This window comes from Falco rusticolus, chromosome 4, assembly GCF_015220075.1.
Source record: "Falco rusticolus isolate bFalRus1 chromosome 4, bFalRus1.pri, whole genome shotgun sequence".
In the NCBI taxonomy this organism is placed as follows: domain Eukaryota; kingdom Metazoa; phylum Chordata; class Aves; order Falconiformes; family Falconidae; genus Falco; species Falco rusticolus.
Genome location: NC_051190.1, coordinates 6,501,642 through 6,517,445, shown reverse-complemented (window position 1 = coordinate 6,517,445; position 15,804 = coordinate 6,501,642). Strand labels below are relative to the sequence as shown.

Genomic DNA, 15,804 nt, shown 5'->3' with positions numbered 1-15,804 from the left:
AAGAGTCCCGGTGGACAGCATGCTTCTGGTGGCCTCGGATTTGTGAGGAGATGCTGACGCAGGGCTCAGTAGTTATAATGTCAACAGACATTTAGAAGTTCACCACGAAGAGTCTGTTGAGCACAGCCTCGTCTTACGAGGCTTGTGCTTTAAGTAACTTTAAAAAAAAATAAACTTCACTTTTTCCAGGCAGACTGCTTATACTACTTGCGAATACTATCTTGTTTATAGCAGGACATGTAAATATGTACATTTTAACAGAGAAAAATTAAAACATTTGATTAACTGCTACAACTCATGTAATGCTTTAATCCCCTCAGATACACGGGTTTATACACTTAGTGGTCTAAGATCCTGAAGAGCCAAAGCTTTAGCTTTAATTAAGTGGATCTGTCATCGGTTTTCTAATACCCACATGTAAAATCCCACGGGCATTAAAGAGCTGCTTTAACTGCACAGACTTAGGCTGCGTGGTTGGCTCTGCCCCGCTCCCACGGAGGCGGCCAGCACCCGGGGAAGCTGTGAAATCCCTCTGGCATCCCTCGGTGGCTCACTGAAGCGGTTGCAGGAAAATCCTCGTGCTCAGCCTTGTCCCCAGACTTGAGCACTGTGCCCTGTTGCTGTACAAGCCTCCACCGACAGCCACCCCCACTGACATCCAGTGCCCGCTGCTGCCAGGGCACTGGGCACCAATCCTGCAGCACCCGGTGCTCCTTGCTCTGAGGAATGAACATGGTGTGACATGATTTCAGATCACCTTGGAGGAGGGAACTAAACCCACCATCTCAACAGGAGACACTTCGGAGTGCAAAATTATCTAAACCCTCACACCCCGGGGCTTCGTTCAGACACTTCTCTGTCACTATTTCTTATTAAGAAAATGAAGGGAAAAAGGAGAAAATACATTTTCTGTGATTGCACTTAGCAGAGTCACAAGGACGAAGGAAAAGATGACAAAAAATTATCTAGGCAGCTTTTTATTTGTTCTTCTTACCTACAAGTATCTCCTGTTTTGCAGCAGCCGCCAGTAACTTTCCCAGCAGAGCAGCAAGGCTGGGGGCGGGGCGGGGGGGGGTCCCTCCAGTTCACCCAGGACAGCATGGACCTTGCTGTCAGAAGCCAGGAGCAACTTTGTCCCACATTTACCTCCAATGCATATTTTTTTAAATGAAGTTCATCTTAAAAGACAGGAAAAAAAAAAAAAAAAGAAAAAAAAAAGGTACCTGGTCCTGAGCACTTACTGTCACACTGGGAAGCATCACAAGTGATCGAACCAGAGGACATCCTGGAAATAAAGCAGTTAGGAAAATCCCAGGTTTCTAATACATAACTTACTTTGCTTCCCCGCTGCACCCGCGCTGCAATCCTGCGGGACACAGAGGCTTCTGTGCTTTGCCAGATCAGTGCCGGCATGTCCAAAACGGGTTCTGAAATACAGCACCCCTCTCCTGCTCCCCACCGAGCAAACCTGCAACGCTCAGTCACTCGTGGCATACTACAGAAAGCGATAACGTTTTGCCCCACTTGTCCCTCTCCATCATTTTTTATATTATTAAACAACCTCCTGCCAACTTCTCATCGCAGATTAATTGAGGAGGGTTTTTTTAAACCTGATGCAGAGACAGCTCCAGTGTTATCAGGGTTGGAACTTTTTTCCCCACCTTGTTTTGTTTTCTTTTTTCTTTCAGAGCTCTGGAAGGGGCCTTTCTCAGAGGCAAAGGCTGTGCTGAGTTACCTGTGAGGAGGCACCAGCAATATTTTAATTTTTTTAAGGAAACCTCCCTCTAAAACCTTGAACCCAAAGGACCTGCAGCTGCCTTACGGCTCCCTCTCTGGGAGCTTTGTGGGTGTCGCCTGTGTGTTTTATCCATCAAGTGTTTGGGATGCAAAAGGCACACGTGATGTTCTTCACGGTGCATGGAGACCTTCATTACCGCTTTCACCTCTAGCCTATGCAAAATTAAAGTAGCTCTTTAAATAAAGGTGGCACCTACCTTACCATCCCCAGCTGTGCGCCAGGGACTCGGGGTGTGCGAGAGGGGCGGTGGGCGCCCACAAAGCAGAGGATCACCCGTGTTCCAGCACCAAGATCCAGCTGAAAGGCAATACTCCAGTTTATAATCTTGGGGGAGAACAGGTTGGATGTTTAATGCAGCAAATCAAGATGTCAACAGAGCTGCAAAAACCCAGCTGCCACCCAGCACGTGCTTGCTGTCGTACGGACGCTCAGCCGGTCGCTCGGCCCCTCGCTCGGATGGGACACGGCGCCCGTGCTGCTGCCATCCCACTTCTCACTTCGTTCCAGGGGACATGAGGAAAAAGCCACTGGGGAAGGTGCTGGAAGCCTTCCCTCAGCACTGGGGGCACACCAGCAGCTTGGCACCTCACCTTTGGGCACACCACATGCGGGGGCCGCGGCACTGCGGAGGCCAGGTGGGCGGCAGGCAGGAGGCCGGGCATGAAGGAGTGCCGGGGGGCTGCCCCATGGGACGCCCCCACCCTGAGGGGCCTCGGCAGGGCACCGCAGTGGTTGGCATGGCTCCGGGTGAAATCCCTGGGTGCCTGTGGCAGCCCTTTAAGCAGGCCCTTGGCTCCCTCTTGGTGAGGGCACAGCGTGAGGAAATTGCACTGACACCAAAACGGTGCCACGCGGGGGTGTATTCCTCACATTCGGCAGAGTACGCCATAGCCCGTAATGCCAGCGTGTCTGCAGAATCAGTCCAGGCCTACGCTGAAATGAGTCACCACAGTGTGCCAAGCTGTATCCAACTTTTTTTTATTAAACCATTAGAGCAAACACCATTCAACACATAGAAAGAAAGCACATATTAAAAATTAACGTGGAAGTTGTACCTTTCGACATGAGTCTATTCCCTACTTAATGGCTAACAGTGGAAATCAGCTACTTGGGTCTACAGTGACTTTGGTGTAAGGGGCAGGGATTTGGGAAAACGTTACAACAATCATCTGGGTGAGATGTGTCCGGCTCCGCCGTCAGCCAAAGACACTCTTGGCCGGCTCCGCTTTGGGTTTCTCAAAGACTGTTTCACCCCCGGTCCGATCCCGGCTGAATATGGAAGGTGCTACAGAGCCCATTTGTTCTTGGAAAAGAAAACCAGGAGAGGCAATCAGCAAAGCAACACACCAGATTTGAGGAGTAAAACTAGTGCTGCTGAAATACATATATACACATTGGATAAATATTTTGTCTGTCCATCAACTTGCCAAACCTTAAAGCACGGTGCTCCCATCCCGAGCACGGGACAGCACCCGCAGCTGGTCACTACCACCGACCCACCCCAAAGCCCTGCAGCTGCTTTAGAAACTGGAAACTACTGAGCTCAGGGTATTATGCTGAAAAGGGGTTAAAATTCTTCATTTTCCCCTGTACTTCCATGGGTGGCAGAAAAGGGACACAAAACCAGAGCACCAGGGGTGTGCGGTGCAAGCAGCCAGTCTCTTGACTCTCATCGGCCCTTTACCCCCACCCCCCAGTTTCTGCTTCCTCTCAAACACATCAAATTCAGCCAGCTGAGAGGCCAGAAATCCCCTCATCTATGACCAAGCCTCCAGTCTTCAACCTGGCAGCCACCGACGCTGGCTGCGGTCCCAGGCCTTGGCCCGACCCCTGGCTCAGGAGGCAAAGCCGGGCTCTCCCCCCGGGCAGGGCTCCGCTGGCTCCCCTCGGTCCGTCAGGACGATGGATGCCCCGTCCCTGCCCAGCCGGGCCAGGGTCCGTGAGCCCACTGCTGGCTGCTGCCTCCGAGGAGCACCTTTTCACCCGAAAAGAGCAATGAAGCCAGTGTTTCACTTGGGAAGCCTGCTCAGCCATTTCCATCAAGGAGACTTACCACACTGCTTCATCACTTGGTAGGTTTTGGATTTAATTTCCTGGTTTTTGGAAAGGTTTCCTCTGGCTCCTTTGAGGTCTTCTTCCTTCACTGGAGGACGCTTCTTTTTCACAGGGGCTGGCTGAGAAACAGATGCATCACTCAGACGTCAGTTTTTCATGTTTAGAAGCACTGGGAACCCAGCTGCCTTAACCCAAAGGCTACGGCACATGGAGACGCTAATACAATATTTCACCTATTTCAATTCTGAGACCATACACTCAGCTACTCCAGGTCTTTGCACAATCATGATTTCATTGCCCTTCCCAAAATCTGTTGCCACTTTACTGTTCTGTTCTGAAATTGTCTTCTGATTGCGCAGCCTTTGAAAGAGAGGATTGCTTCATTATTTTTTTCTTTTTTATTTTTACATTTTCTCTGTCCAGCCCTGCCTAGCCATGCTGCAGGTACAGTTTGGTAATTTAAGAACCTGTCCAATATTTGGGAAGTATAGAAACCCTTCATTACTAAACTGTGCTTATGCCTCAGCCTACTCGCTACTTCTTTGGGAAATCGGTCAGAGAAATTCTTAAGTCTGGCTTGGTTTAGTTGGAGTAAACTCAATACCTGACCCAACAGTGATTGATCTTAAATGTAGGGAACAAAGGTATCTGAGCACACAACGGGCTTGTCTACAAGCTGGTACTGAAGACACCAGAAGCAGCGGACTCGGAACCCGAAGGAGAAGGATATCCGATACAGAAACACCTGCGTCATCAGGTGGTGCACTGCGCCATCCAAGCACTCACCTGTTTGCGGTTTATCTTGCTAGAAGAAAATCAGGATAACATCGGTTCATACCAGCCCGTCCCTACCTCTACGTTAGCACTTCAAAGTCAGACACAACGTCAATCAGCAGCAGTCGGTTAATTAACATCCCCCCTTCAGTTTACTATTTCAGGGACAGATTGCCAAGGTCCCACCAGGCAGACCTTGTGGCAGGGCGCAGGGGCACAGCAGATAGGATTAAAAGAATAAAAGACCCACACATTCCAGCTCTAACAGATCTGCACACTGAAGCATCATCGAGAAACTTCTCTGACCATCGCTACACATGCGGGGCTTCTGATATCTGGGTTCTGGCAGCGGTGGAGCCCACTTAAGCATTTCTAGGCGCTGCCTGTAAAGCTAAAAACAGTTGTGGAGGGAAACAAACCCCTCAAGGCCCAAAAACGGCTGGAGCAGCGAGTCCCAGGGAGCTTGCAGAGACAGCACATGCATGCCTGGCTCTTGGCAGGGGCAGGCTGGCTGCACTGGAGCCTTCGGCATGTTTCCTACCGGCTGTAAATTCCCGGGAACGCTCAGAATAGCTCGCCGTCAATCCCGCTCGCATGTGTTGTGGGAAACAAAACATTCACAAAGACCTCTGGGGAAAACACTCTACGAGTGGCCAAAGCAAGCAAGGGGAAAGGGTGGTAGCAAACCCTTCAAAACTCACAACAGATTTTGGTGCGTTAGCTGGTCAACCAAATACCCTACAGCCAGGGCTTCGTTTGTCCATCTAGTGAAAATTGGCACGTGATGGGAACAGTCCTCCATGGCCATGGCATGGTCCACAAGCAACCAATACAGACCTGTGCTGGCTCCAACGCAGAAAGGGAAGAAACCCCTTGTTTTGTTAACAGGAATGTGAAACCTGCTAAGATCCTTCACCCGTTGCTAGCAAAAGGCAATAACCGCAAGGCTTCTTTCCACTGGGACAAAAGATTTCTTGGGGGCAGGGTAAGGAAAGGAGGCATCGAGATGCACTAAGACACAGCCAGGCCAAGCACAGCTGTTGAGTGTCACCCAGTTATTTTAAAATAAACCCTCTCACGCTTTGATTACAGGTGGATTTCCCAGCAGGATAGTTGCTGTGGATCGGTTGGCCCCCAGCCAAAAAGCACAACCGCTGCACAGAACGGTTCCTGTGAGCCTCAGAGCTCAGCCCTGGGCCTGCCAGCACCAGCAGCTGCCAGGGTTGTGGCCACACGACCGCTAACTGCTCCCAGGGCAAGCGTGTGTAAGCGGGGCTGGCCAGGAGCCATTCCCGGTGGGCACAGCCGGCGCTGTATCCCCTCCTGTCACAAGTCAAAAAGCATTGGTTTACAAGACGCGTGACGGGTTTTTAAAGACTTTTTCTTTGGAGTAAATAAGCTGAACCGAGTGACCCTATGTGGTCGAAGGATTGTGCTCTTCTACCGCCCCTGTGCTCTTACTCTCCATCCCACCCGCCGTGTAAAACGCTCTCGGCAGGGAGGAACTCCGCCAGGCACGCGTAGCTTGTGTTGAAAACAGAACACTCAGGTGAAACCCCCAAAATTTCTGAGCTAATTTTAAGATCAGTTTGAGATACCAAATATTGGGGAACACAGTAAAGACAAACCATTAGTTAGAAAATGAACATAAAAGCATGTAGCACGAAGTTTCAGTCTCAAATACCATATCCTAAGTTACAACTTTCAGTAATGCTCTTTTCCTGCATGTCAATACATTAAGCTTTACACAGCAGCATGATTCAGTAGAGCCACGTTCTTTCAAAACTACTGCCAGAATTTCAAATCGTTATCTCAGAAAGCATGTTCAAAGAGCAGAAATTGCTCCTTCTCCAAAACATCCCAAACCAGAGCAGTGGAAGTGTTTTTTCTTTTCTTAAAGAAAAAAAAAAACAACTATGGTAAAACATTTTAAAACTCGATTAATTAACTGCGTAGAGGGCAGCTGCTTTCTTTCTTCATCAAATAATCCCTTGTAACAACTTATTTAAATGCTGTTTATATATTTTAATGCTTCATGATCAAACAAATCACATATAACAGAAAAGCCAAATTCATTGGTTAACGAGAGGAACTTGCTCATATGCTGTTCCAAGAAAACAGTCTAAACCAGTATGGATTTGCCAGGCACTGCGCTCCAGCGGGGGCCGGCCGCCCCATCTCCCCGTACCTGTGACATAACTGCAGTGCTCACCCGACCGTAATCCCTCCTGGGGTCGTTTCCCGGCTTTGATTGAATCCAGCCCGTGAGCTCTGCAAACGCCTGTTTTTTCCTCGTCTTATATAGAGCATCTAACATGAAGTCATGAGCCGGGTCATTTTCCCAAACCAGAAGCCAGGATGATTCAGGTTGACAAGAGGCTGTTGTTGTCGAAAGGTTTATTCTTAGCGATGACGAGGGCTGGCAGTATGCGCTGCGCCCCGAGCCCCGGGCTGGACTGGGGCTGACGAGGACAGACAGCTGGGGCGGCGGGACCGCGGGTAAGCCCGAGCCACTGCAAAAACAACTTCCCAGGGAGCCTGCTGGGGCCCCATTTATAACTTTAAATGGCAAAACGTTGTTACGGACACAAAATTGACTCTGGATCCTCTTGATGGAAGAAAAAAAAAAAAAGAAAAAAAAAAAGACAGTGTTTGTGTTTCTTTCCCAGAGTAACAAAATATGCATTCACTACAGATTATATAAACCGAACATCCAAAGCATAACATGGTGCCCTGAATTGCTTTTGCACAGGGACCTTCAACAGAAGAGTATTTTGTGCGTTTTGGAGAGTTAATAAAATAGGATATGGTCTTACCCTTACACTTCTATTGCTGAGCTTGCTGCGATGCTGGCTCTTACACAACTGAGAGAACAAAATCACTTTCTACTCAAGTGGTATTAGGAAGCTCAACCATTTCACCTGTTATCTGTATAGGAATAGCTTACCCAGACATGAATAAATTCAGTGTTCCCCACTGTACATGCTGAGAGTAGTAAAACAATTTGCAGAACCATTAACATTTTTTCTCTAAATAGTTTTTTAATTAAATAGAAAAAATCCCTCCAAAACTCTAATCATGAACTTATTTTTTTGTTTACCAGGAGAGGGCTGGGTGCGGTGTTTATTTTTACTTTTTTTTTTTCATTAATTCTTGCCATCATGCAAAAAAATCAGCTCCTACAACTGCACTCAACACCTATGAAGAATGAAGACCCCCACCAGGTATGTCACTACGAGAAAGGCAGCCGTGGCAGACCTCCAAACACCTTTTACTAGAAAAGTCGACCGTTGTAGAGGTAGAAATCTGCCCTAGCTGTTGCTCCAGCTCTGCCTGTGTTTTGTTTAGGCTACAGACAAAAGCACAGGAGGTAAAATAAAATTGGTATTTTTCATGATGAAAACCTTCTGTCAGTACCACAGCACTAGCAGCACCCGATCAGGATGGTGGGATTTGTGGGTTATGAACGATCCCCCGGGCCTCCGGGTGCACATTTTGCCTTTAAGCTGAACTCTTCCAGGCCTGAGGCGATGCTGTCCTTTCCCTCACTACCGGGGCAATCACTCGTAGGCTGAGAAGCAGCCTGGATGTTACACACTTAGCCATTTCCTTGCATTGAATTTCTATTTTAAACCCACCACAGCTTGGTAAATGAGAGGAAACGATTCTGCAGAACAGCAGTATCAAAGTAGAATAAAACATCGACTTTAGAAAAAAACTGCAGGCTTTTTTCTATTGTACAAAGGAACAAATCTCCTTCTCTACTAAGAAGTTTCTATACAGTCCCATAAGCATCAGCATTTTGTCACTATCTATTACAAGAAAATAACATTCTTCGTGTTTAAAGCAAATATTTAGAATCAAAGTCATTGAACTGTGTTTTCCCTTCAGCTTTCAAAACTGCTTCACCTCATTGGTACTACGTTATTTCTCACCAAAAAGCAACAAAGTTAGGCTTTCACAGCAATTTGATTTATACAAATTCATTATACAAACAAAAAAGCACCTTCAGCTTGCGTGCTGTTTGGGGGTAGGAGACGAGGCACCTACAGAGGCAGGCAGCATATCCTGAAGTTTCTAAGACATCCCCCATAGCCTGGAAAATTCTGTTCCCTTCGATTATACACTTCCTAAAACAACGCTGAACAACAGGCACAATCATTTCCTCTTACAGATCATGGGCTAATTTTTCCCCTACAACCCCCCCTCCCTAAAACTACAGTTACTTACATTTCAGAGTAGAAACTCCGTTACCTGGTTGAGGTCCTGAGATCTGTTAAATGGGGCATGAATGACAATGAAAAAAAAGATAGGCTCATTTATTTAATAGTGGCTATTAAAAAGGCAAGTTAACCCTCTTTCATCTTTGACTGCAACATGAAGTGGAAAACTCCTTTGCTGAGGAAGGGTTGCAGCTAAGATACGGTGACAACCACAGAGAATTTGGTGAGTTGGTCCTAGAACTAGACATCCCCCCGTGGTCCTTTTCTGTCTCCAAGGAGGTACTACGCGAGTTCTATGATACAAGGCACTGCACAAGCAGGATCCTTGGGCATCTTTCCTCCACTTGTATTTCTACTACCTGCCGCAAACAAATCAGAAGGGGAACAGAAGATGAAACAGGTTAGCAAGGTACTGAATGAGGTCATGCCTCTGCCAAGGGGCAGGACATTGGAGGTACATTCAGAAATTTGTAAGTTTACACATTCTTGTTGCCAACACCCAAAAGGTCTGGCTTTGCCTGAAAAGTCACAAGCAGGTTGTGATAATCAGCTGTGTGGTTAAAGCATTTTAACAACATCCTACACTCCAGAAGGCCTCGGGTCAACATTCCGCAACCTCAGGAGTTCCCAGGTGGCACATCGAAGGTTTATTTTCAATATGAATCCAATTATTATTCTCCATGAGTGCACACACAGAGGGCAAGAATCACAGAATGGTTTGGGTTGGAAGGGACCGTCAAGATCATCTAGCCCCAGCCCCCCTGCCACGGGCAGGGACACCCCCCCAGCCCAGGCTGCTCCCAGCCCCGTCCAGCCTGGCCTTGGGCACTGCCAGGGATGGGGCACCCACAGCTGCCCTGGGCACCCTGGGCCAGCGCCTCGCCGCCCTCACAGTAAGGAATTTCTCCCTCATGTCTAATCCAAGCCTACCCTCTTCCAGCTGAAAGCCATTCCCCCGTGTCCTACCACTACGTGCCCTTGTAACACGTCCCTCCCCACTTTCCCGTAGGCTCCCTTAGGGACTGGCAGCTGCTGTGAGGTCTCCCCGGAGCTTCTCGTCTCCAGGCTGAGCAGCCCCAGCTCTCCCAGCCTGTCCTCACAGGAGAGCCGCTCCAGCCCTCTGGTCGCCTTCATGGCCTCCTCTGGACTCCCTCCACCAGGTCCACGTCCTCACGTTGAGGGGCCCAGAGCTGGATGCAGTACTCCCCCCTCAGGGAACATATTAGAGAGGAACTTGCACGGATTGTTAGAGTTGTAAACAAAATTTGCTACTTAAGAAGAGTTGTCCCTCCAACTGAAATGGGACCTGCTATTAAAGTAAGTGAATATATTGAAATTAATGCCAATATGACAGTGCAAAAAGTTAGATCTATGGTTCTGAATTTAAACTCCAGTAGTAAAAACTGCTTCCCACAATGCACATCATAAACCTTGGAGCACGCACACTTTTAAACAGAACAAGTATAAAACAAGTGTACAAATCTGTAGTAAGTCAAACTTTATTGTAAACCATTATACAATGTAATTACATCAGATACCCTTAAAAGTTTAAGGTAACACCACTGATTAAACAATATGGTCCAAACAGAGGGCAGCAGAATACAGCTGTTGGTTTCGCTCACATAGGCTATACTCTGAATTTACTTACAAACAAACCCAACATTCAGTTTGAGACGGATACCCACGCAAGACAGAAACACCTACAAAAGAGTCCCTTTTTTAAAGATACTGCAGTTTTACTTTGTAAAACCATAGTAGTCATTTTCAGTAATTGAACTGGAAACTTTACCTAAAAAAGTTTGCACGCCTATGCTGTAGATCTACTCTGACTCGATGTGGCTGAATTTATTTGCTTTCATTACCGATTTCTCCCGTAAAAAGCACAGCAAAGTTGCAAACACGGGTTAGTCAAGCACAGTGGCAGAAATTCCTTGTGATGCTCAGCTCTCAGCAGAGCGGGAGAGCCCACGCTTAACTCCCCAGGCACAGCTGGAATGGGAGCAGACACCTGCCGGAGGGGATCACTTTGCATTGCTCTAATTTGCAACTCAATTTCTGAGTTTTCCCTGAAGAAAAGCTATAGTACGTTTTAGTTAGCAACGTTAACATACAGCATTTACCTAATTAAAGTAAGACAGGGGGACCTGAACATACTAAAGCCAGAACTTGAAAACCACTTATTAGACGACACCAGTGTTTTAAGTTTATGCAGATGTATCACAGGTTGGATACTAGAAACAGTTAATGACCAGTCACGGTATATTCGATCTCCACCAATACTTCCGTATCTCTTCTCTAAGTTACAATCCCTTTCTCTTACTTTGGCATATACTACATAGCTTATTTTCATTAAACAGAATCACATTTTTTTAAGCACAGCCTGAATTAAACCTTTGTTGTGAGCTGTCCTGAAGTATGTTTACCAGGCATAAATTTAGAGCGCCAGTTTGAGGGTAATGCAAACCTCGTCACGATGTAACATTGTTACTCGATCAACTCTATGAAAAAATTATTTCAGACTGTACTGCCAATACACTTCAACGAACAGTAAGACATAGTGAAGCACCAGGCACGTACCTCCTTCTCACACATACAAGCTTTTCATACAAAAGTGCTTGTTCTGCTTGTACCTACTACAGGAATTCCAATTTCTATCTTACAAAGAGGAAAACTGCCAATTTTACATTTCCCATCTCTTTCACATGATAAAGAATGAATAGAGAAAAACACCAGTTTCTGTTTTGTTGGGCTGAGGTTGTGAATAAAATTTTTATCTTAGTAGAGAGAGTTAGAGCTGTTTTTTCCCCTCTGAAGATATGCTCCTCCTGTTACTACTGCAGTATTTAAAATACTTCTGTCTCTTTGGCTCATAGTGCTTTACTACATCATCTTGCTAGGCATATAAAAATCTCAAACCAAGTGACATTTAAGCACTTAAGACATGAAAAATTAGGCATTCATATACCTTTGCTGTAACCACCTTCAAGAAACTGCTCCGTAGTGCTTTAAACTGTTTTGTACTTGGTCAATAATTTTGAGGTCTGCTCAAAACAAATACTTTTACACGGTTAAGGCCATAATTATATACTGACACTTCACAGGCTAAACATGAGGACTAGAAATAGAAATAATTTTGATAATTTAACTGACTGGAGAAAAGGAGGGAAAACAAAGATAAAAGGAAAGCTCGTACAGTTATATTTGTGTGCGCTGCTCAGTTATCTCGGATGGTTGACGAGGATAGTGATGGCTGTGCAGTGGTACGTAGCCCATGTTGAATAACTTTATTTCACTATCTGAAATAGAACAAATCCTATGCTAAAAAAATAAATGCTGACATTTGCGACAAGAGCCAGACCTAGCTCTTAAATCCCTTTGGAAAAGCGAGCTGCGTGTGACTATTCTGCTGATGAAAATGAATTCCTTGAAGTACTGTGCTTTTGGAGATATGCACCCGCCCAGCGGCAGTCAAGAGAAGATGCAAGTCACACGCAAAACCCCAAAAGCCTAAAACAGAGGCAACGCTGATAAGGGACATCTCCCCATCTCCCCACCTCCCATTTCAGAATAACCCAATTAAGCTTCCCTCATCATTAGTTTTTAGACTAAATCTAGAAGAAACACTAGTACTTAAACTTATTGCAGTTATTACATTTCAGTGCACAGTAACAAAGGTCAGTGGCTCAACTAAACTCGCAAACGTTAGGTTTGGTAAAATGTCCCTTCTAGCCGGCTGGACATGCTGAGGTGTACCTGAAGCCTCTGAACGTTGTGTTCACCTCGGCAGCCAAGCAGTGAAAAGGAATGCTGGAATAGTGACTATAAGTACGGGAGCGCACAGTTCGGTATTTACTAAGGCCCTTTTAAGTGGTCTGGATAATAAATCACATTAAGACCTAGTAAATTTATAAAAAATGTAAAAAATCTTAAAAAGTTCTGAGCAGTTTTCCAATGAAACTGTTTGGTTTAAGGCTTGGAACATTTCTGATGTCCAGATACTACAACAGATTTGCAACTAAGGTCTGTTGTCACCTCTCGACACATCACCTTGTCCTGCGCAAGGTTTAACTATGCAAGGAAAGCTGTCAGAAACAATCACTTAGAAAATACGCAAAGCAAAAGGATGTCACTGAAAACATGTCTGCTAGGTTTCAGATCAGCACGTGTTGTCAATTACTGGAAGACAGACACCGAAATGACAAAAATTCTGTAGTAACAACTGTATTACACCTCTCCGGGTTTTTTTCACTACTAAAGAATAAGACTTCATGGAAATTAAACAGCAGAAATCTTTTTTTTTTTTTTTTTTTTTAAGTACATTAAATCGAGGGTTTCTTTTCCAACAAAAAAACAAGGGACAGAATTATTTGAAATATTGTAGCACAACTGCTTCAATCAGATCGCGGTCCTGTACTGCAGGCCCTATATAAAGAAAAGTATAAGAAATGTTCCATCTCTTTTGGGTCATTTGAGAGGTATGCACAAGAGACTTGTAGAAACAGAGAGTCATCCGTAGATATCCATTTCACAAATAACCTATCACAACAGATTCTTGTTATACACTAAAGTGCACGTTTGTCAAATATTCAAACACCACCTTCTATTAAAAAAGGTATTTTCAAATTATGTGGTCAAAAGCACACTTAGGACTGCATTTTTAGTGATAATTTGGTGACTTCAGCAGTGACAGAGAGCTTTTCCCTTTGCAATCCCTTTGTCTTAAACCAGGACACAAGGATAAATAAAATTTTCACTACAAATCTTCCAACCTGTTCTGCACAAAAAAGGGAACTGCACCCTTTTCACTGACAAAGAGAACCTTTAAATACAACTGTATGAAAATATAACTTAAATATAAAATAGTCAAATAGATTTGAGGAGACTTGGAAAAAAATCTTTGTTCCACCTATTAATTCCATAGGTACCCGGTAGCAAGTAAACATTTGTACTTAAAAAAATAACATTAAGTTACAGCTTGTAACCATAAACTATTCTGCTCTAGGAATTATGCTGCAAAAGCCAGTTTTAGTAATAAAACACGCTCCTTTAACTTAGTTGATTCTGATGTCTTTTTGAGAACATCTTAAACTGTATCATCAGTAACTGCAAGTGAAAGATTGCTGTATCTGTTTTCTATGATCTTCTCTGAAACGTCAGATACGAATCCCCTTCGTGACCAGTTCTTAACAACGCTGTGTTTCTCACACATGATGAAAAGACATTCTTGCATAATTGGTCAGTGTGTCTGTAGTGCAACTGAACTGGAAGTCTTCCAACCCTTTGCATTCTGTTGGTAGACCTTGCTTTTAAGTCAGTTTATATGAAAAGGGAGATGCAATTGCAACATTAAAACCCCACTGACTGAAGTTTTTGCCATGAAACCTGCAAACACACAGGTCAGGGAACGTGTCATACAGGCAGACCAAAACGATGCTTCTTTTTCTTAATGGGTTTTAAGTTGGTCAGTCTACGCAGGTCCTCTTCAGCGTCCGATTCCTCCATCTCATCATCTGCTGAAATAAGGATCTAAAAACAAATTGGCTTCTAAGTAACATGGACCCAAGTCACACACTTTCTTCATTCTACTTTTAACCTTTTGCTATTTTATGCTTGCAAAGCACCTCCTTATTTGCTCAAGAGAGAGTTTACAGAACACAATTTGGATTTACTGCCAGTACGATCAAACACACCCTTATGTGGAACCTGCAGTAAATTTCGAAGACAGACACATGCATATTAACCTCCACTACAATCGCTGACTCAAAACCCAAAGAAGCAATTCTAGCACAGTGGGGGCACATCCAGAACAGTGGGGGCAGCTTGCTGTTAAAACAAGAGAGAATATATAAGCTCTCTGTCCACGCTGGTAATATGGCAGTCATTTTATTAAAGAAAACTCCATAGCAATAGTACTTCACTAATGCAGAAAAGTTGCATTAACCAACTGAAGCTAAACCAACTTACCTTCAAAGATACCACCTTGTCCTTCAACTGCACTGAAAACTGCCCACTTAATACAATTTAGAAGAAAATTATGCTATGGCAAGGATGTAAATACTTCTGCAAAATAAGGCCAGTTGCCTCCACCGACTTCCTCTCACTTTAAGCTGTTAACCCCTCTTTAAATCAGAATTGTCTATTATTTTTGTATTCTGTGTGTGGGTTTTTTAGAAGCATTTGTAACACCGTTCACCAGTGATATTGAAACATATTATTACGTCTTCCTGCCCACCTGGAAGGGAATTAACTACCATGAGTGGTGCCACAATGCCATTTTGCTTAACTGGTTTTCAGCTGTCAGTGCTAGGAACTACTGTTAGAGGTACATGCAAGGAAGATCAAAACTAAGGTGACGATGTTACATTGAAATCAATGGTGTGAGGGGTAAACTGGACTGATATTGCATTAATTACAATAATTAACTCTACATACTTCTGACTCTGACTCTTCATGTGATGCTGCTCTCCTGTATCGGACTTTACTTCCGTTTCTTGAATCTTGTCCTGCTTCCTTTTCTTCAAGTTTAGCTTTTGTCTTCCCTTTCTTCATAAGAAAATTATCTACTACCCAGAACATTAATGCCTGTTAAAAAGAAAAAGGGAGTGACAGTTCAGTTTTCCTCAGAGTAGCGTACGTTCATTCATTCAGTATTTGGGCAGAATCAGGAAAAGTTGACAATAATTCTGAATTGGCCGAACAGGTAAAATCTTATTTAAGCATGCAGTCACATGGCTTATTACACATTACGTGAATGCTCTATAACATAGCTACTTGATTCCTTCGTAGAAGAGAAGAAAATAAGAAGAGTAGCTGCTATTCAGAGCAATCACATATTAACTCTTCGTGTAGAAATGTGAATGTTTAGGCAGACACCTTAGTGCAACGGACTTTTGGTTCTCAAAGGATAAAATCCATGCTGTAACAAATTAACGAAAGAAAAAGTATCACCAACAG

At 44.6% G+C, this 15,804-nt stretch overlaps 2 protein-coding genes across 2 annotated transcripts in view; both read right to left on the bottom strand.

Moving 5' to 3' along the window:
• Positions 1-2,760: 2,760 nt before the first annotated feature.
• Positions 2,761-7,239, bottom strand: MUSTN1 (musculoskeletal, embryonic nuclear protein 1). The gene is made up of 3 exons (XM_037384712.1): positions 6,816-7,239; positions 3,852-3,972; positions 2,761-3,101 (listed from the first exon to the last, which is right to left on the bottom strand). The coding sequence occupies exons 1-3, from the start codon at positions 6,942-6,944 to the stop codon at positions 2,995-2,997; spliced, it is 357 nt and encodes a 118-aa protein (XP_037240609.1). The 5' UTR covers positions 6,945-7,239; the 3' UTR covers positions 2,761-2,994.
• Positions 7,240-10,331: 3,092 nt separating this feature from the next.
• The window catches only part of LOC119146687 (store-operated calcium entry regulator STIMATE-like), a 38,716-nt gene continuing 33,243 nt past the window's right edge, over positions 10,332-15,804 (bottom strand). The window contains exons 7-8 of the mRNA XM_037384711.1: positions 15,283-15,432; positions 10,332-14,376 (exon numbers count right to left, since the gene is read on the bottom strand). Of these exons, the coding sequence (XP_037240608.1) occupies positions 14,260-14,376; positions 15,283-15,432 (267 nt within the window). The 3' untranslated portion in view covers positions 10,332-14,259. The remainder of the gene's footprint in view (positions 14,377-15,282; positions 15,433-15,804) is intronic.